General features: G+C 40.6%; 1 protein-coding gene across 1 annotated transcript in view; it reads right to left on the bottom strand.

The window, feature by feature from the left end:
• LOC108427427 (phospholipid-transporting ATPase ABCA1) overlaps positions 1–22,893 on the bottom strand; it is a 246,921-nt gene that overhangs the window by 206,035 nt on the left and 17,993 nt on the right. The window contains exons 3-5 of the mRNA XM_037532939.1: positions 2,316–2,409; positions 816–957; positions 157–284 (exon numbers count right to left, since the gene is read on the bottom strand). Of these exons, the coding sequence (XP_037388836.1) occupies positions 157–284; positions 816–957; positions 2,316–2,409 (364 nt within the window). The remainder of the gene's footprint in view (positions 1–156; positions 285–815; positions 958–2,315; positions 2,410–22,893) is intronic.

The raw sequence follows: 22,893 nt of genomic DNA, 5'->3' as shown, positions 1-22,893 counted from the left end.
TTCTCCTTTCATCTTCTCGTATAAAGAAAAAATCAGTTAAATGCGGACCTTTGATACTGAATTCATGAATAGGACGCTTTTATGGAGGACATGCCTTCCTGTGAAATTGCCCTGCTGTCCTGTAGAATGAAAGAACACTGCCTTTCTCTTCCTTACCGTTGGCTGGGTTGGAATTCTGAAGGATGGAGGCCCATTGGTTAATGTCACCAGACAGCAGTTTGAGGTTGGAGAGGAAGGTGGAGTCAGCCAGGAGAGACTGCACCTCGATCAGAGCCTTTGCGAGACTAAATAACGAGAGAAATAAGAATAAATGACAAAATAACAAATAAAACATATTCAACAACAAAGGATGTTACCATGTATACAACAAATACAAGTGGCAAGTGCTTGAGACTTAAAAGTCACTTTTCTCTAAGAACAACTGCAGAACAGAACTACTTCTCTTGTAGCACACTGAATGACTGTTTTCCTGTCTGTGAGTGCAAATACCCACAGAAAATACTTGACTTCTTTACATAACAATGGAGATAATTATAAGACAGCGGATGCTCGACACCAGTGACAAGAAAAGAAGAAGAAGGGCTCCTTGAATGATATATATTTTATAAGTTAGCTTCATCTTTCTGCAATTTCCCTCTGGGATCAATAAAGGAATCTGAATCTGAATCTGAAGACCATTTAAAGAAAAAGAGATAATCACTATTACGCAAGCTTAGCCTTTGGCTTATGTGGTTGTGGTATAATCCTGTGTTTCATAATGATCTAACATCAAAACTGCCTGTGAATAACATTGAAGAAAAAAGCCTGCTGCTCACATTGAGTTGTTGAAGTTGTTGACCTGTCCAGGTGTCTCTCCCGGCGTTGGCTGACTGACACATGGGTTCTGGATGTTGCACACCATGCCCTGTAACCATGGCAACACTCCTGCTGAGGGCATGGGCTTGTTGGGGTAATGGCCTGCATCAGGAGGGAGGGACACTGGCTTTTAGAAGAATGTAAATGATGCTTCAAAAGTAGAAAATCCATATTTGCAGTTAATGACTTTAATAAACCAACTGACTTAACTGTGCAGGATGAGTTAACATGTTATTTTCACTTAGAAAATAAACAAAACGTCGCTAAAATGTAAAACGACAACAGGGAACAAGTCTTGGCCAGTCACCTACATTTAGCTTAAAGACAAAATTGAGTTCATTTTATTTTAAACCGTCACCTTCAGAATTTTTTTAATTTTTTTTTTTTAGAGATGCTACAACTTGCCACAACAATTTTTGTCATTTTATACAGATTAATTATTATTACAATCTCATCACGGAAAGTATTTTAGATTTTTTTAATTCAATGTCTAAAAAGGTCTGTAAAAATAATAGATTAATATGTTAAACATTATACTGTAATTATCTGTGTACATTTTTGTCAAGTTATCTACCTCAAGACTGGATCTTCATGATCTTCATGAATATGAAGAGTTCTGGATAGTAATGTTATTATGACTTCATTCTCAATGGTGTGCAGCATTCACTGTGATTTTAGAGTCTTCTGTGGCTCTACTGGCTTGTAACTCACTCACTCATGTTTAGCAGGCTGCTTTTTTTTCCACAAGGGGACACTATCAGCACTTAAATAGCATTTAGTGCCTCACATTAATGACCTTGTGTCCTAGTGTCCTACTAAAGCCATGAGGATGTACAGGTTTGTTTAATCATGTTATATGTGTGTCAGCAACCAAACTGGTTTCATTAAACAAATGTTTAATATATTAGAAAAAAAAAACATACAGTGCAAATTATGCCATGACATTGCACATGACACTTTCTATCATTTAAATTTTCTTCAATTCAGCAGATAGTTGTGCATCAAAAACATGCAGAAGTGTGTTCTCTGTAGACGATGTATTAACGTATTTTCACTTGGAAAATCAACAAAACATGAAATGTAACCAGGGGCTCCCACAGTTTTGAATACAACTGGATATTTCACATTTGCCTAAAACCATTTTAAGTTGTTAAGTAATCTCAAATGAACAAAAGCATGCAACTTCAGACACCAATCATGGCTGATCAACTACATTTGATGTAAAAGAGGAAGTCCATTAGATTTTTTGCCCAATACCCTTGCTTTAAAAGGACAGAGGACACGTGTATCAAAGAGTGTACCTCCACCTGTTATTCTCTCTGGGTTTTCTCTGCTTTTGTATTCATGTAAGTTCATGGGCTACATTGTAAATTGTAAGTAATCTTTCTTCAAATATCGTGCGCACTGTAAGAACCAAAAGAACCATTATCAGAAGCAGACAGAAGCCGAGCTCTACTTACACTGGCCTTTATAGGTGGGCTGGTTGGTAGATCTCACCCAGACCAAAATGAAGAAGAGAAACAGGGGCCACACCAGCTCAATTACCAACCGCAGCTACAAGAGAGAGACAGACAGATTAATGGAGTTCTCTTTTTTTTTGCACACCCCCAGTAACAGTAACAGCACCGCACTGTTCTCTCTGAAATAGCTACAGATATGCTCTTAAAAATGACAAGAGGAAAAAAAGTTGTTCTGGGACAGCCATTCCAAGCTAGATGGCAGACACCATTACAGTACATTCCATCTCTGCATTGTGTCCCTTCATCTTTTTCTCCTACTGCTACACCTGCCGCAAGCACTCTAGAGGTTTTTAGACCAAAGGCCCTTCGCCAACACACCAAGGACCAAGACCAATGGAGGACAATAGTGCAACTTCCATTTGTTGAATTAAGAGATGTTTAAAGGGCCCCAGCATGGAACCGTTTGGTGCAGTATGTAAGCACTACTATGTTTCATAAACGTTCTGATCACCCGCAATAACTTATTTTAATTCATCATTGTTGTGATGTCACAAGCATGTACACATTTACTCACGGCCACCTACTCTGGAGTTTGTCACACATGCACAAATGAATAGATGATAAAATACACAATGAATGTAGATGCAAGGTGGGCATAGTTAATGTGGCCGTCAGGTGCGGTGTGTGTGTATACTAGACGAACCAGTACGTCACTCACTGCTAAATCCACTAAAGGCGCAGTCATGAAAACAGCATATTTGATTCTAAAAGAAACAAAGTTTTGAAAATGCTCATGCAAAAAGGTAAAGATTATGACTTTTGGTACATAAAAGAACAAAAACATTTTAAGTGGGGAAAAAAAAAACCACAAGCCGAGCATACTGCGTTTTGCACTTCTCTTCAAATTAGATCCCTCTACGGCACTTACCATTTGACGGTGATTATGGTACCTTCACTTGGAGTCACGCTGGCCTGGATTGCAGAACTCAATCAGAAAATAACATTCCTTAAATTTGAACTTTTACCAGCTACAACAATTCATCTCTATAAAAAAGTCTAGTCTAATAATAAAACAGCCCAGTCTAATAAGGTTTAACTGAGACAATCTAGGACCCGCACACCTGCACTTCGCAACCATGATTAAGCTGCTACACGAGACCTTACACCTCTGAAACGTTCCTTGCAATCAGAGCCGAAGCTTTAATTGGTAAACAAGCTGCAGCGTTAAATGATCTGGCAATGATCTAGTGATCAGTGTTTGCTGCAATAGACCCCTCTAGGGGCCCAACAAGAGCGCAGGCGGCTTGGAACACTCAGCTTCCTAACGTCCTATTCATGAATTCAGGCTTACTATTTATGTGGAGGGCTATGCTGTGGATAAACAGCCTGCGGGGGACCTTCCTGGGGGTTTAACTCTTTAGTGTTAAGGCGAAAAAAGCCTTTCTGATTTTTGATTTGCTTGTGTCAAACATAAATAGGAACATACTTGCCCCTGAAACAAATCTATAAAAAGGCCTGTTTCACACATAAGACTGGATATCGTTAATGTTTTTAGACATTGAATCTTTTGAATTACAGACTGAAGGTGGGTGTGTTTCAAAGCAGAAATGAGTGTGAGGTGCTGGAAGTGGGTGTACAGATTATAGATTAATCAAGAAGCACTGGTGTTAATAACAGAAAAAAAAATTGAATCAAGCAGGCTGACTGGTCTATGGATGCTAGGACTGAGTGCTTGAATTCAGTACTGGCTGCTACAGAATTCAGTGATATCCTGTACTGTTAAAGTAATTCAATACAAGGGATGTTACATATCATTACATTACATTAACGGCATTTGGCTGACGCTCTTATCCAGAGCGACTTACAATTTGATCATTTTACACAATTGGCCTGACTGCATGTCTTTTGGACTGTGGGAGGAAACCGGAGAACCCGGAGGAAACCCACGCAGACACGGGGAGAACATGCAAATTCATGCAACATGCAAATTCCCCAGCCGGGGAATCGAACCCAGGCTTGCTGTGAGGCGACAGCGCTACCCACCACGCCACCGTGCCGCCAGGATGTACATGGGAACTTGAGTGCTGGGTTACCTGTTTGAGGTGTTTGGGGATTTGGGGATTTGTTATTTAGTAGTTTCATTACAGGAAAATACAGAAACTATAACTTCACTGAAATAACAATTTTACGTTTTAACAACGGCTATAAAATGTGAACGTTTTGATCATATTTGCAAACAAATACATTGTGTTATACTTTGCTACTCCAAAATGCAGTGGCGAACCATGAATAGTAGAGCTCAGGGCTTCATCCCTGTAAGATTCTAGTAGCTTGTTAGAGCTAAGCTAATGATGCACTTTCGGATGAGGCTTCTTACACAAGAAAGTAACTTCAAGTCCCACTTTTAAGGTGGGATGGGGAATTTAAAAAAAGGCAATTTTGAAAAAGCCCTACCAAGTAGATATAATCTAATTTCCCAAAAAGTTAGAATGCTGTGCAAAAAGGTAAATAAATACAGAATGTAGTGATGTGCAAATCATTTAAACACTGTTTAACTGAAAAAAGTTCAAAGACAACATTACATATTAAAGACAGATTAAAACTGAGATTTTTTTTTTCTTTAAATGTATGAACCATTTTGAATTTGATGCCAACAAAATGTTTCAAAACATTTGGTAGAACTTCTCAACTAATTGGCAAAGGTCAGTAACATAATAGGCTGAGTGGTCAGGCTGAGGCTGAGGGGGTCGTTATTCTGTGAAAGATTCAGAGGATCTGGAAAAATCTCTGTTTGCTAGGGACAAGACCAAAACCAGCATTTGCTGGCTGTGATCTTTGGACCCTTAGCCGGCAATACTTTAAAAACAGACATGATTCTGTAGTTGAAATCACTGCATGGGCTCAGAAACACTTCTAAAAACTGCTGTCTGTCAGAACAGTTTGTTGCTGTGTCCACTCTAAAATACAAAGAGGAAACAATGTGAGCAGGATCCATAAATCCTGCTGCCTTTTCTCATTGAAGATAAATATAGGGCTTAAATGATTGGCAACTAATTGGATTCTGTTTCTGTTTATTTTTGGAAAAAGGGTTGTATTTGTACCTACCCTGTGTGTGTGTGTATGTGTATATACACTATATTTCCAAAAGTATTCACTCACCATTCACAAATCATTGAATTCAGCTGTTACAGTCACTTCCTTGGCCACATGTGTGGAAAACCAAGCACCTAGGCCTGCAGACTGCTTCTATAAACATCTGTGAAAGAACGGGTCACTCAGCTCAGCGAATTCCAGCATTACTGTGAAAGGATGCCAGGTAGTCCAGTCCAGTCGTGAAATTTCTTCACTACTAAATATTCCACAATCCACTGTCAGTGATACTATAACAAAGTGGAAGCGATTGGGAACGATAGCAACTCAGCCACAAATTTGTAGGCCACATAAAATGACAGAGCGGGGTCAGAGGTTGCCAAATTTCTACAGAGTCAATCGCTACAGACCTCCAAACTTCATGTGGCCTTCAGATCAGCTCAAGGAAAGTGCACAGAGAACTTCATGGAATGGGTTTCCATGGCCGAGCAGCTGCATCCAAGCCTTACATCACCAAGCATAATGCAAAGCATTGAATGCAGTGGTGGACTGGACTCAAGAGCAGTGGAGATGTGTGGTGGAGTGACGAATCACGCTTCTCCATCTGGCAATCTGATGGACGAGTCTGGGTTTTGCGGTTGCCAGGAGAATGGTACTTGTCTGACTGCATTGTGTCAAGTGTAAGGTTTGGTGGAGGGAGGATTATGGTGTGGGGTTCTTTTTCAGGAGTTGGGCTCGACCCCTTAGTTCCAGTTAAAAAGGAACTCTTAATGCTTCAGCAGAACAAGAGATTTTGGACATGGCCATGGATGAGCGAGCTTGGTGTGGAAGAACTTGACTGTCCTGCACGGAGTGCTGACCTCAACCCAACAGAATACCTTTGGGATGAATTAGAGCAGAGACTGCGAGCCAGGCCTTCTCGTCCAACATCAGTGTCTGACCTCACAAATGCGCTTCTTGAAGAATGGACAAAAATTCCCATAAACACACTCTTAACCCTTGTGGAAAGCCTTCTCAGGAAGAGTTGAAGCTGTTATAGCTGCAAAGGGTGGGCCGACATCATATTAAACCCTATGGATTAAGAATGGGATGTCATTCAAGTTCATATGTGTGTGAAGGTAGATGAATACTTTTGGCAATATAGCACATATGTGTGTATACAATATTATATTATATTATATTATAATTATTATATATATATATATATATATATATATATATATATATATATATATATATATATATATATTAGTTCTAACACAATTTCAAATGCTTATATACACTATTTCTGTAGGTTAACTGCAGTTATTCTAGGAACCGTGGCTCACCATTCTAGGTTCTGCCATATTTGATATCTCTCCAGTCCCCTAACATCTCTCCACCCCCCACTCTTCTGAAACTCCCCACCACCCCTTTGCCACCCTTGATAAAAATTTCTAGATCCCCCACTGTGTTTGTCATCTAAATTTCTCAAGTTATTTGACTTTTATGCAACTGACTACACAGCAGGTTATTGAGGGACTGCTGTGTTTTTATTTTCACTTGAAACAAGAGTACCAAGAGTATTTGCTCATCTGCCTTCACACGCATATGAACTTGAGTGACAACCCATTCTTAATCCATAGGGTTTAATTTGATATCAGCTCACCCTTTGCAGCTATAACAGCTTTAACTCTTCTGGGAAGGCTTTCCACAAGGTTGAGGAATGGGTTTATGGGAATTTTTGACCGTTCTTCGAGAAGCGCATTTGTGAGGTCAGACACTGATGTTGGACAAGAAGGCCTGGCTTGCAGTCTCTGCTCTAATTCATCCCAAAGGTGTTCTATCGGGTTGAGGTCAGGATTCTACAGGACAGTCAAGTTCTTCCACACCAAACTCACTCATCCATGTCTTTGTGGACCTTGCTTTTTGCACTGGTGCACAGTCATATTGGAACAGGAAGGGGCCGTGCCCAAACTGTTCCCACAAAGTTGGGAGCAAGAAATTGTCCAAAATCTCTTGGTCTGCTGAAGCATTAAGAGTTCCATTCACTAGAACTAAGGGGCCGAGCCCAATTCCTGAAAAACAACCCCACACCATAATCCCCCCTCCACCAAACTTTACACTTGGCACAATGCAGTCAGACAAGTACTGTTCTCCTGTCAACCGCCAAACCCAGACTCATCCATCAGATTGCTAGACAGAGAAGCTGATTCATCACTCCAGAGAACACGTCTCCACTGCTCTAGAATCCAGCACATTCATGATGTAAGGCTTGGACGCAGCTGCTCGGACATGGAGACCCATTCCATGCTCTCTATGCATTGTTCTTGAGCTAATCTGAAGGCCACATGAAGTTTGTAGGTCTGTATCGATTGACTCTACAGAAAGTTGGCGACATCTGCGCCACTATGCCCCTCGGCATCCGCTGACCTCACTCTGTCATTTTACGTGGCCTACCACTTTGTGGCTGAATTGCTGACGTTCCCAATCGCTTCCACTTTGTTATAATACCACTGACAGCTGACTGTGGAATATTTAGTAGTGAGGAAATTTCACGACTGGGCTTCACAACTGGCTGCACAGGTGGCATCCGATCATGGTACCACACTGGAATTCACTGAGCTCCTGAGAGCGACCCATTCTTTCACTAATGTTTGTAGAAGCAGTCTGCAGGCCTAGGTGCTTGGTTTTATACACCTGTGGTTTGGGTGTGTGAGTGAATACCTTTGGAAACGTAGTGATATGTTATGTCGGCACACAAAACTATTTTCCTAACCAATAAGGATATGCATGCTCACTAACAACTCTGGGATTGGATTTTACTAAGGCAAAAGACAAAGATTCTGAATGTACCAGCAACAGGAAGTTGGGTAAGAACAATTTCTGTCAGGAATTTAACAATTTAGCAAGATAGGCACCCAAAGAATTCCAGTTTCCATTAGTGACCAGAAATGATAAATAATACAATAACTAACTTTCAAAAGTTGCTTTTCACTTAAGTTGAAATACAGTGTAAAATACATGGGAGTACTAAAAAGCCAGCTTAAAACACTTACGGGCCAATGTCACACCAAAATTCTTTTTCAGATGAAAAATGAATGACCTGTCGGCATCAACAGCATTTCATTTCAGTTCATTCCTGTGCAAACAAGCAAGCGGTGACTCAGTCATTGGTCGGAAACGGAATATTTTCAGAACAGCTCCAGCAATATTGTGCACTTTTGCCCACAAACACAAAATCCAAGCAAAAATCTGCATATGCAGTGTATTACATGTGAATGTTTACAGTATTTTATTCTACACTCTTTAAAGGACTTACTTTAAAGGCAACGGTTCTGTAAAGAACCATGAACAAATTTTATGGTTCTTTGCATGATAAAATGATTCTTCAGACTGATAGAAATTATGCTGTATATGGTTCTATGCAAGTGGTTCCAATGTAGAACAATAACATAACATAAAGTAACAGCATTTCCAGTAAAATAATGTACAGTGGAACACAATACGGTCAACATGGCATCTTTATTGAAACTCTAGGCTATTACCCCTGAGGACTTCTGACCCATTTATCTTCCATTGTTTCAGTTGTTTAATGTGCCTGCATCCAACTTTATCTCCAGGTTCCACAATTTTGCCCCCTACTGACCAATGAGTTCTGTTCAGAGTCAGGTTGTGAACTCTCTGCCATCGTTACTGCCACACAGCTGTTATTGAGGTATTCTCTCGTTTCAGTTCCTACATTTCACTTTAAGTCATGAAAGCGTGTGACTCCTGACTGTTGTGCAGTCGTTCAGTGCAGGAGCAGAGTCATGTGCGAGCGAGGCAGACAGTCGTGGTAATGCTGATGGTTTCCCAATATTCAATTTCACAATTGAAAGTCCATCCATCCATCCATCCATTATCTAAGCCGCTTCTCCGTCAGGGTCGCGGGGGGGTGCTGGAGCCTATCCCAGCAGTCTTCGGGCGGAAGGCAGGATACACCCTGGACAGGTCGCCAGCCCATCGCAGGGCAGACAGACAGACACAGACAGTCACTCACACACTCACACCTAGGGGCAATTTAGCATGTCCAATTGGCCTGACTGCATGTCTTTGGACTGTGGGAGGAAACCGGAGAACCCGGAGGAAACCCACGCAGACACGGGGAGAACATGCAAACTCCACACAGAGAGGACCGCCCGGCCGGGGAATCGAACCCAGGCCCTCCTTACTGTGAGGCGACAGCGCTACCCACCATGCCACCGTGCCGCCCAATTGAAAGTCTTTTATCACAATTCATTTATATGACTGAATTTAGAATATTCATTGACAGCCCTCTTGCTTCAAGTTAACGTTTACAGGATAGTTTAGACTTATGGACCATTTTGGAACACACTTAGGGAGTGAGTTTGGCCAGAATCAGATCAATACTGATACTGAGTATCACTTACTTTTAATGTAAGTGAATGGAACTAGACTTTGTGCCAAGTCATCTTGGGTCATTTCATTTGGTCCATTCTTCATTAAAGTTACAGACAATGTAAAGGGCAACTGTCAAATTATGTCGAAACCTGGAAAAACAACAAAAATGGAAACGCCATTTTCTTCTGACACATTCTCCATCAATCTAGGGAACCATATACAGAACCACTGTGCAAAGAAAATGCTTCTTGGTTCTATGTCATTAAAGGACCGCTTAATACACAAATACCATAGACCAAATGTATCCATATTACAAGACTGTGGTAAACAAATAAGTTCCAAAGCCAGCTCGTTTTGGAGTACGAGCACTTTGTGATCCAGAACTAAGTCAACATCCATACCTGACCTCACTAATGCTCTTGCGGCAGATTGCAACCAAATCCTCACCAACATAACGTGACTAGTGTGTAAGGTGTATGGTTCACTAGGTTGGTCTGGTCTATGGGGCACATTATTAAATCTGTAAAAAGCTGAAGCCAGAACACTTGAGAACACTAAGATTAGATGTGTGGAAGCGTGTGCATGACAGAAAGAGAGTAGAAGCCACAGAAAAGAGAAGTCCAGCTGAATCTGGTACAATTAGATCATTTTCACTATTCAGCCATTAACGCTGGAAGGAGGCTTAATGGACAGTTATTGACTGGCCTCTCGGGCAGAATCTCCTACCTTGTAGCTACACTGTTGTACAGCTAACGCAATATTGTATTTATAAGCTCAAAGGCAACACAAAGTGTAATGATATTAAAACCCTAACCCTAGATACTGCAGCAGGTAAAAACACCAGTCAGTTAGTCAGACAGCAGTAATATTTTTAGCATTAACTTGCTAATGAGGTAGCTAGCTAGCTAACCTAGCTAGTTGTTTAACAAATAACAGGCTTTTGCTTTGACATTACTGAGACAAACTGCACTGCATGGTGATGGCAACTTGTAATATTGTGTATGTGTCTGTAAACGTTTGTAAAATGTGACTAACCAGGTTTTTTTCTGTGGAGTTTTACTCACAGCCAGACCAGAGAGGAGATTCAGAAATCCAGACAATATGTGTGCATCTAATGAATCTCTCTCTCTCTCTCTCTCTCGCTCTCGCTCTCTCTCTCTCTCTCTCTCTCTCTCTCTCTTTCTCTCTCTCGCTCTCTCTACCTCTCTCTGTCTCTCCCTCTCTCATTCTCTCCCTCTCTCTCTCTCTCTCTGTCTCTCTCTCCCTCTCTCATTCTCTCCCTCTTTCTCTCTCCCTCTCTCGCTCTCACTCCCTCTCTGTCTCTCTCTCCCTCTCTCTCGCTCTCTCTGTCTCTCTTTCTCTACCTCTCTCTGTCTCTCTCTCCCTCTCTCATTCTCTCCCTCTTTCTCTCTCCCTCTCCCTCTCTCGCTCTCACTCCCTCTCTGTCTCTCTCCCTCTCTCTCGCTCTCTTTCTCTCATTCTTTCCCCCTCTCTCTCTCTCCCTCTCTCTCTTTCTCTCCCTCTCTCTCTGTCTCTCTCTCTTTCTCTCTCCCTCTCCCTCTCTCTCTCTCTCTCTCTCTCTCTCTCTCTCTCCCTCTCTCTCGATATCATTTAGTTTACTTAATTTCTGCCTAGCCCACTTTTGCCTAACTAGTTAGCCACCACGCTAAGTAGTTAGACTGGCATGTAACTAACTAGTCAGCCAACAGCAACACAGCATTTTCTCACTAGTTAGTTAGCTTGGTAGCTAACTAGTCAGCCAACAGTAACAAAGCATTTGCTCGCTAATTAGCTAGCTGGTTAACTCACCAGGCTTTTACTTTTACTTTTCTGGGACAAACCGCGCTGCATAGTGCTTGTAATATATTATGATATATAAACTGATAAGCCACAACATCAAAACCCCCTCTTTGTTTCTACACTCACTGTCCATTTCGTCAGCTCCAAAACAGGAGCACTCTGTAGTTCTACAGTTACAGACAGGTGATCTATTGTCTCTGACTTCACATCTACAAGGTGGACCAAATAAGGTAGGAGTGTACAGTAATAGAGTGGACAATGAGGGGACACAGTGTTAAAATTCCAGCAGCCCTGCTGTGTCTGATCCTATTTTTTTCCCCCCACTATTTCCCATCACCAGCATTCATGTTCAAACTCAAAAGACACATGTAGGTTCATGGGTGGCTTTGGGCCGTAAATAAAATGGCTGTATTTGCATTGTAGACGTCACAATCCCTGGATGCTACCACCACCGGTGAAAAGACATCAGTAGGAGTCGGCAGGTTTAGTTTAATACTCTCTTATTGTGGCAGGAGGTTACCAAAATAAGAAAATAATGAACAAGCCGCTCTCTTACCATTTTGGTTATGCACACTGGGCCTTTAGCAAAACACATACAGGCTACCTGGCAGCTACCTTGCAATGACAGACACATCATTAGGTAGCAGGCCGACAGCCTAAAGATCAAGCAATGTTTGATCTTAACATAGAATATGCATCAAAAGAGACGTTTTTTTCTTTTTTCTCCTGATGTAAATGAGATGTGCGAGTGTGAAAAACCTTTTTAAAGTTTGAATAATCATTCTTTTCCACCATAAAAGAATATCTGGGATAGCATAAAGGCTCTATACCAATTAACGTTTTTTTTCTTCCCAGAGACTGTTCACTCAAGCCAAGAACCTTTTAAGATCATTTATTTTTAAGAGTCTATAGCTGACCTATGAAGTAAGTGGACCAGAGAAAGTGGACCAGTTACATACGTTAACAGCAGATGATTAAGTGAGAGGCAGCACGTTACTAGGATACAGAGGAAAGATCTGCCTGAAGTGAATACTTCAGTTCAAATCAAATCAAATCAAATTTATTTGTATAGCGCTTTTTACAACAGATGTTGTCACAAAGCAGCTTTACAGAATTTCAGAAAAGACAAAGTTTCAACAGTACTGTAAGAATGTACAGAAACCCCCCAGTGGGCAAGCCCGCGGCAACAGTGGCAAGGAAAAACTCCCTCAGAACTGAGGAAGAAACCTTGGGAGGAACCAGGCTCACCAGGGGGGTCCCATCCTCCTCTGGTCAAACTACCTACAAGTGATTATACTACTAATATTATCAGCAGTAATATTGATATTAGGAATATCTAGGAGTCTATGAGAACATCAGTGTAGGGTGGGCAGCTCATCCAAGGTAGTTGGTGGTAGCTGGGGCGTGGGCAGCTGGTCTGAAGTGGGTAGCAGGGGGGCTCGGCAGTCAGTCGTCCTTCAGTGTCCAGCCGGACATGTGGGCGGTTTTATACTCAGAAAAAAAAAGTTGTTTTCCAAGCTAGTCTATGGGTGCTGTGTATGTACTGAACTGCTGATTACTAGACAATCATTTTCAAGTCTTTCACTGTATATGGGAAAAGAACAAAAACCTGTTGACTCGAGCTATCATCCTGTAGGGGATCTTCCATATTGGCTCTACTTTATTTCTCTTTACCTACAGTACCCTCTCTACATACTGACAATCAAGTGGTTCTTAATACGCTCAAGATCTGGTATCAGTTTACACGGCACTTTAAATTTGTAGCTGCATCTTCCTTGGGTTCTTTACATAACAGCCATTTACTTCCTCCATCGATTGTGGACTCCACATTTCCAGTGTGGTATGACAAGGGTATTACACAATTCAAATATTTATATAGATGGTGTCTTTGATAGTTTCGCCAATTTGTCATCTCGATACGGCCTCCCTGTTACTTTTTGTGGCTAAGTGTTTTCCTAACTTCCCCCTCTTTACCTCTAGAACAGCAGTGGGAAACCATGCTTTCATTTGTTCCCCATCACAGAGGAATTATTTCAAAGCTGTATGACATTATCTTGGCTTTTAGCAACCACTCAACTGCTAAACTTAAGTGCACATGGGAGAGGGAACTGGGAATACGAAAACATGCAAATTCCTGGGAACAGGCCGTAGAAAGGATACGATCTACAACCTCTTGTGCTTGTCTCGGACTTATACAATTCAAGGTCTTACACATTGGTGCATTTCTCTAAGTCTAGACTATCTGAACTGTATCCGGACGTGGAAGACAAATGTGATGAATGCCATGGCTCTCCTTAGCCACATGTTTTTCCTTTGTCCTGATCTGAAAGGCATCTGGGAGGGTTATTTTACTACTATGTCCACTGTTCTTGGGGTGAATGTCCAACCTTGCCCTCTGATAGCATTAGCACTTAACTCTACACAAAGGGATATTATAGCTTTCACATCCTTATTAGCAAGACGCACCTTATTGTTGTATTGGAAGTCTGTTAAATATCCCTCTATCTCCCGTTGGCTCAAGAACGTCATGTTTTTTTTTTAAACTTGAGAAAATTAAATATACGTTGAGAGGATGTACGGTCACATTTTTCCAACCCCTTATTTCCTATTTCACTAATATAGAGATATTACCCGATTGAATGTGTGCTTTTTTGGGGTTCCTTTTATTTTGTATAAATAACTAGCAATATGTGTGTTGGTCGTGATCAGCTGAGAGGGGGCGTTGATGGGGGGGTGGTTATTGTTTAATACACAGTATTTTGTAATTAATTTAATTATTTTACCCTTCATTCTTATCAGAGTGGGCTTTTTTTGGGTTGTTTTGTTATGTGTGTGTATGTGACCATGTATGTGTCAAAAAGGGGAAAAAAATGAAGAAAAAAAAAACGTGTTGACTCAAGCCTCAATTACATTAGTAATCAATGGGCAGATGCTAAATTCTGGTAATAAACGTTTTAAATGAATGACAATGACAGAATGTTTAGACTACAGCCATTACACTCCAACACCACTCCAACCTTAAGTGCAATACCGGCTACCACAAGCAAAAAACCAAGACATGAGCATAAACTACTTTTATACTTCATACTTGAGTGGAGAGCCAGAACCCTGTGGGCTCCTGACTCTCAACCAGATTCAGGGCACTGGCCTTAGCCAATCAGCAGCACAGAAAAATGCTTGTACAGGGAACTGGGAAAAAATGGTCTTCACCAATCAAGAGGCTGTAGCTAGGCCAAGGTAACACACTGCTTTAAAACGACTGACCACATTTTCTCCTATAAAAAAAAAAACTTTAGGGGTTAGCCAACACAGCTAATGGAACATAGCCTCCCAATGCAGCGAAGGTGCTAATTTCAAATCTATTTGAAAGAACTTACAGACTTGTGGAAAAATTGTATGCAAACTGGACATAATTCATGTTTAGACCGGACAGGTTCTGATGGGGTTCAGCTTGTCTTGTGCTGGTTATCTCTAGAATGATTTCCCTCATGCTGATAATTTGTGCTGTCCAGCTGTGCTTTTGTTGTAAGCGCCTCGAGGCGTTGCGTAGCGGCTTTTGTGTGCATCGCTGTAATGGAGGAAACCGCATATATAACAGTTATTGAAACCATTATGGTTATGATATGAAGAACATTGATTTTATCAGTTACGCTGTTAATGGCCTGCAGGCAAAGCAGCAGACCAGCACAGATTTGACTATCCTAAATGATGTACAGAGTGTTCCGTGTCAGATTCATGGAACAATGAAATAAGGAGTGATTTGGGTGAAACTGATAAATCAGCTTTATTGCACGGAATCAAAAGACTAATGACATGAAGGATGCCCGAATTCCTGCAGATGTTTTGACAGACTCATGAGCCAATGGTTGCTGAGCTGGAAGTGCATTGCCACCACTTGACCATAGCTTCTATATATTTATAGTGTTAAAATGACAAGACTGATAAAGAATAAAATGTGAAATGAACAAAATGTAGCCTTTTTCAGAGGATGGACTAATGTGCTTGTGTAGTGTAATCATCTTCCAGAAACACTGGCTGAGAGCCGTCTGAGCAAGTGCTTCAATGGAAGGAATAATATGTGACCTTTGCGTACAAAAAACTCAAAATAGTGTCACCGATTTGCTTACACTTGAATAGTGACCAAGAAATAATGAATTCAAATGATTTCTCTTTCATTTTATGTTGTAATAACTTTGCAATAACTATGTTAAATGTTATGTTGCATATTCTTAAAAGGTTTTGCTGTTTATTTCGAGGTTAAATGAAAAAATGTGGCTAATTTGCTGTCAGACTACCAGATTACACTGTATATCTTTAAATGGGACGTATATTTGCAACAACTGTTTATATCAATGTGCACATACAAATACGTACACTCAATTTAGTACAAGGATTTTTAAGTGCAAGGTTATCCCTATGCTAATATTAATGGTAGACAATTATTGACGATAATTTTGATTATTTAACCAGTAATCAGGCATTTTTTTAGGCTGCTGTGCTATTATGCTCAAATTTGCCTGGACTTCCTATAGATGTGAGCTTGGCTGTGGACACATGTCAAAGATGACATTGATCAATGGCACAACTATGTGAAATCTTTATGCATTAAATGAAATGTTTGAATTTTTTATGCATCTTTTACAATCGGTTTTGGACACAACTTTGACAAATAAAGGCCAAGGTGAGCAGAAGACCAGTAAGATTGGAGTGACGAATAACGGCACCAACCTCTTTTAACAGAGCCACTGATTCTGATTCCTTAGGAGATGATTCAGTGAATCATCCTCAAAACGAATTTGAAGGAATTTGACTGTTTTTTTCCCCCTTATGATTTCAGATTATTTGACCAAATGCACAAATGTGACTTGATACTTTTGGACCAGTAAGTTTGAAATAGCCTTATTGTTTTTCAATGAGCTCTTACTTTACCGAAAATCACTAGAATTGAGCGTAACATTCCAAAATCGATGCAGATGAATGGGCAACACCAGACTGACACATTTTCACACCTGCACTGCCTGTGCTGCTCGTCCAGCACAAGCTAAAGACTTCCTCATCCGAACACTTGAACCGTTTGGATCTCTAAACGAATTATGTTTGGCTTGTTGACAAACTGGCAGATGTAGTGGAATGAGAGTAGACGGCCTCTGCCAAAACCGCGTAGGGCTCTATCTGCAGGCCAGCGAGCGAGTAGCTAATGGAGTTGTAAGCTCAGACACTCTTCATCCCTCTTCATCCTCTCAGCGCTGATGTTTTTGTCATCTATTGGAGAAGGCTCTCCTCTTTCATCTCTCCTCTCTTCTCTTCTCCTCCCTAATCCTGCCATCTCTCAACCTGCCCGCCCCGTTTCGCGGCAAAATTCCCCAGCAGGGCGAGACGGGAATAGTGAGAGAGAGAGACTAGAATGCAAAAATGTGCTTAACTGAGATTTGCTTTTAGTGCCACGATTAATCTCAATAAAAAGATGCAATGTTGAATTTAATATTTGAAGTTTCCATGTAAGAAAAACTCTGTACTTATGTCTCTGTGCTCATAAATATTTCCTGGAACTACAGTATGTGGGCCTGCTGTCATTAGTCATTAAAAGTGAATGGGTGAAATCTTTCTTCTCTTTTTTTTGGTCATGGTTTTCTTTAAAGTGTCATTGTAATAAAGCCTGCTAATAAGACAGAACTGAACAGTAAAATATCACTAACACTTTCTATGAATCCTGTATAATAATAATAACAATAATGCATTTCAAATACATTTTATAGTATACATAATGCCATATGATGCCTGGCATAAGCCTGTATAATGGCTCAATAATAGGACACAATGCGTGGATGTTTTTGGTTGGTGGACTATTCTCAGTCCAGCAGTGACACCGAGGTGTTTAAAACTCTGATCCACTCGTACCAGCACAACAGACACTAACCCACAAAAAAACACCACGTCAGTGTCACTGCTGCGCTGAGAATGATCCACCACCGTAATAATACCTGCTCTGTGCTGGTCCTGTGGGGGTCCTGAATATTTAAACATCGAAAGGGGGCTAACAGAGAGACAGAGCTCGCTGAACTCAAACTGAACAGACTGGAATGAAATGAAAGAGAGAAAGATCTCGCAGCCTTTCCCTTACACACACATGTCCTCTCTCTCTCTGACTCACACACACACACACACACACTCCTTCTCTCTGGTGAGGCACCTTCTTTACCGGAGTGCAGGTCACTCAGCTCTCAGCAGGAACACCTGCTGTTACTGTTACCGTCTCTGGAGAGCAGTGCCCAGATTGAAAACCTCCAGTACTTTAATGCCACAATCAGTATGCTTTTATTATGAGCTCGTATTTCAATGAAATAAGTGTACCGTGAATAATCCGGGAACAAAAATTAATTCCTTGAAGGATGGAGCCATAATAAAATCTTTGCCATCTGAACTGTTCAGAAATGCCATTAAATCCCCCACATTAGTCATTCGGTCAGCTTTTGCCAGCATCCGATTATCCAATTATCTAAAAAGCCCCAAAATGGATCAGAGACCATCGATAACAGGACATTTTAACAAAGTAAATTCCACAAAAACATAAATGTCATAAAACTGTTGGTGGATATGATAGCAAAAGCCTATAGGCTTGATAAAGGCCCTAAGAACACGTTTGAGGCATTATGTGTAATGCTACAGTAGTGCCCTTCACAAATATTGGCACCTCTGCATTCGGGGGCCCCAGGTTGGCTAATTACTCCAGCATTGACTGGCTGCGAACTAGCTCGCCATACCAGCACGGATGCTAGCTTTAATGGCAACGAAATGCTGGGTTTAACAGTTCTTCTTTTGAAAATGCTCTTTTTCAGTTTGGTAACACACTCTTCTTCACATTAACTGAGATCTTGCACGTCTCTTCGGGCTTCAGTTTGAGAATCAAATCAAATCAAATCAAATTTATTTGTATAGCGTTTTTTACAACGGATGTTGTCACAAAGCAGCTTTACAGGATTTCAGAAAAGACAAAGTTTCCACAGGACTGAAAGAATGTACAGACTGTACAGAAACCCCCCAGTGGGCAAGCCAGGGGCAACAGTGGCAAGGAAAAACTCCCTCAGAACTGAGGAAGAAACCTTGGGAGGAACCAGGCTCACCAGGGGGGACCCATCCTCCTCTGGTCAAACTACCTACAAGTGAACCTATTTCAGAAAAGAGTAACAATTCACTTTTTCCATCAGTCTCTTAGGAAATTGGGCAAGTTTTCAGATTTACAAATATGCTGTGGCGTTTTGTGCATTTTTTCAGAGGAATTGAGGTCATAGTTACAGTTGCTACGCTATGAAGGACCAAAACAGTCAGTAGTTGAGTGAAGCTCCTAAACACTGACCTTCCCATGAATTTGTATTTGAATGTCTATTTTTCCCCTACAAAGAGCAAAATGTTGTGGGTTTATTTTCAGGAACCCCCCCAAAATTTGCATTTTGAAACATTCAGACCCCACGTGCAGTGAGGAGGACAGCCAAAGAATCTGCAGGGATCACAGCTGAGGAACTGCAGAACATTAGTCTCTGGATCAGAATGTCTCTAATCGGACGCCATCTACATAACTAGTTGTTTGAGGGGTTTGCCAGAACAAGCCTCTGCTGTCTAGGACCAACAAAACTCAAGCACCTACAGTTTTCCAGAGGTTACTAGAACTTTCAGTGTCACCTTATGGTCAAATAAGACCAAAATAAAGGTTGTTTGGCAACAAACAACAGAGGTGAGTTTAGCATAGACACAGAGACAGCCATTCAGAAAAGACATCAACTACTACAAAGTCTTGGTCTTAACTCTGACTCGATGTGTTCAGGTCTCAATCTTAACTCTGATTCAATGTGGCGAGGTCTTGGTATTGACGCTGACTAGATGTGTTTAGGTCTTGGCCTTCACCTGTACTCGATTTGGTCAGGTCTCTGTCTCAAACACTGATTCTATGTGGTGAGGTGTTGGTCTTAACTCCATCTTGATGCGGTGAGATCTTGGCCTTGACCTGGGCTCAATGTGGTCAGGTCTTGGTCTTGGCTCATGCTCAATGTGGTATAGTCTTAGTCTTAAGTCAAACTTGATGTGGTCAGGTCTCAGTCTTGACTCAAACTTAATGTAGTCACGTCTCGGATGTTACTCAGATTTGCCGTGTTCGGGGCTCGGTCTTGACTCAGAGTCAGGGTAGTCAGGTCTCGGAGCTTGAAGGTCATTTAACAGCAAGGCAAAGGTATGTTGAATTTGACTGTGGAGCTGCTCAGGATGTACCCTTCCATCCTGGAGACCATATACTCTGCACAATTTTAATTTTAATCTGAGGCATGTACAAAAGATTTGAGAAAACACAAAGAAACACCAGCCCCTAAGACTGAGACTGAGGGCTGCTGTACTATACTTCATCTCACAGTCAAGTCAATTGTTATTATTAGTTTTGCAACCCATACATCTCCATCTCTAACACTCCCCTCTGTAACATCCCCCTCCTCTGAACAGATTATTGTCCTGTTCTAACATCATGCGTAGTAAGAGCTGATAAATTGGATTCAAGTCTGCTGTAATACTGCAAAGAGCCTAATGGGACCACCAGACTCACCTCATTAAATTCTAATCATATTCTACATTGTTCAATGTTCTTTTAAGATTTTAAGTGAAAATAAACTAAACTAATAATGCAGAGCACAAGAACTGGCAGATTGGTAAACTACATTCAGTGTTAAAGCCTTAAGTCGGAAAAAAAATGGTGTTCTAGAGAAAAAGGGCCCGAGCTTAATTAATATATCATTTATACACAAATGCAATACTGGTCAGAGAAATCATAACGGCAAACCGTCCAGCCCTAATTTTTAACATTTTTTCCGATCTTTTCAGCAAGTCAGACATTCTTGATCTTCAAAGATGTTTTACTTCTCTTGTAGAAAATAAGTCTGGTAACTAAAATTAAAACTAATAAAAAAATAAATAATACATGGAAACTGATAGAACTGAAAATCTATTTAAAATACACCTTAAGAAAGTTAAGTGCTATGTTTAAAACCACGAGTTCTACATACAACCACTTGCATGATTAAATGGTTCTTCAGACTGATGGAGAATATGGTGCATATGGCTCTATATTGAACCTTTTGAAAACTGTTTTATACAGCACCAAAAGATGTCCTCTATTTTAACAAGCTTGGCACTGTAACAATAGAATAACCCTTGTTGGTGCTATATACAATATAGAATATTTTCAAAAAGGATCTATATAGAACCATACACAACACATTCTACACCAATCGGAAGGATGCTTTTTGATGCTATATATAACCATCTTTAAAACATATACAACAGATTCATCATCAATGTGAAGAACCATTTCACCATGCAAAGAACATTCAAGCTTGAAAAGGTTCTAATATAGAACTTATGATTCAAAACAGAATCCTTGCCTTTACTAAGAACGCTCAAGGAACCATCTTTTTAAATGTGTACTAATCTGGCATAAAGGCGATCAGGGGAAGGTCCTATTCCCTTATCTAATAAACCATCTTCCATTTTATTTCTTTGTGATTGAGTGATCCAGTGAAATATTTTTAAACGAAGCTGTTCGGCATGACTGCATGATGCATTAAGTGCATTTTCACTGGCTGTTTCATGAAGCTTGTAGCATAAATTTGAGACGCCTGCAACTGTTGCAACTGAGTTTCAAATGAGTCACAGGATGCTTTTCATTATGCAATGCAAATGAAAATCAGTGTTACGCAAGCTGCAAGCATCCAAGTCTAGTCAAGAGGTTTAACTAATCAAACCACAAAATAAGGTTTTCATTTTCAAAAAGGTTTTATAGAACCATCTACAGTACAGTCTTCATTAATCTAAAGAACACATTTATAACGTGAATAATAACGTGGGGCAGTCGTGGGCTGGAGGTTAGGGAACCAGCCTTGTGACCGGAAGGTTGCCAGTTCGATCTCCAGAGCCGACAGCAGATGACTGAGGTGTCCTTGAGCAAGACACCTAACCCCCAACTGCTCCCCGGGTGCTGTGGATTGGGCTGCCCACCGCTCCGGGCAAGTGTGCTCACTGCCCCCTAGTGTGTGTGTGCTCACTAGAGTGTATGTGGTGTTTCACTTCACGGATGGGTTAAATGCGGAGGTGGAATTTCCCCGTTGTGGGACTAATAAGGGTCTCTTAATAATCCTTTAATCATGCAAAGCGTTCGTTCAGTGTTCATGGTTCTATATAGAACCATTTTCTTTATTAAAGAACTTTTGAAGAACCATCTTTAAGTGTGTATGATGGCCTACAATTCCCATGAAACGGCTTAAACACCCATAGAGTACTGCACAACAGTTTTATGCACTGGACATTCTGATATACTTTACTATGATGGTCTACATTTCCCTCACTACAGCCTGGCCTAGAATGTCTTAGAAGTTTTCTTATGATGGCTTACTTTTCACAACAAATCCCATGAAAGCCTACATGTGATGAGCAATCCCCTACATTGGCAGCGAGCAGGAGCTATTGTGAGTGGTCAAAATGAGAAAAACAGCCTCAAGGTTCTGTTGCTGTCCAGGTATATAGATATACAGAAGATATTAATATCAACTGTAACACTTATAAGACTTCAACAGATTTTGCTGTAAATACAGATCATTGGAACTGTCCTTCTGTTTCTTTTCTGTAGGGCAGCGTAATGGAAAATACAATACTCTCATCAGACATACTTCTCTTTGCTGATAGGCTCTTGTACAGTATGTACTGTACATAGTACGGGTGGAATAAAGTCAATCTGCACATCAAGTGAGATATATATATATATATATATATATATATACACACACACTACCATTACTACCATTATGTATTATGGAGGTTGCAAAAGACTGCAATTTCACCTTCTCCCAAACATATTAAATGATGTTGAGGTCTGGGATCTGCAGTGGTCAGTCTTTTGTTCAGAGAACACCAGAAGTTTATTTGTTTATTTCCTATTTATTTTAGTATGTTGCTTTTTGCATTATTTCATACTACTGTTCTCATATTCTTCTTCTCCTCTTTATTTTTCTGTTTTTGTCCTCTAACTTGTCCCCCACTTTTCAAGATACCAATTCCAACATGTCTGGGTGTTGGTTTACACCTTTTTGATTGGACATGCAGTTAACAGGTAGTGAACATTACCCCAAGAAAAAAAAAAAGTGGAATGGCGGTGCCAAGGTTTGCATACCATATGTCATCAGGCAACCACCTAGCAATATTCTATCAATATAATAACTATATCTATAACAGCACAGCAAACATACAGAAGCACACTAGCAATCAGATTCTATAG

This window comes from Pygocentrus nattereri, chromosome 22 (assembly GCF_015220715.1).
Source record: "Pygocentrus nattereri isolate fPygNat1 chromosome 22, fPygNat1.pri, whole genome shotgun sequence".
Taxonomy (NCBI): domain Eukaryota; kingdom Metazoa; phylum Chordata; class Actinopteri; order Characiformes; family Serrasalmidae; genus Pygocentrus; species Pygocentrus nattereri.
This window is presented reverse-complemented; position numbering and strand designations above follow the sequence as displayed.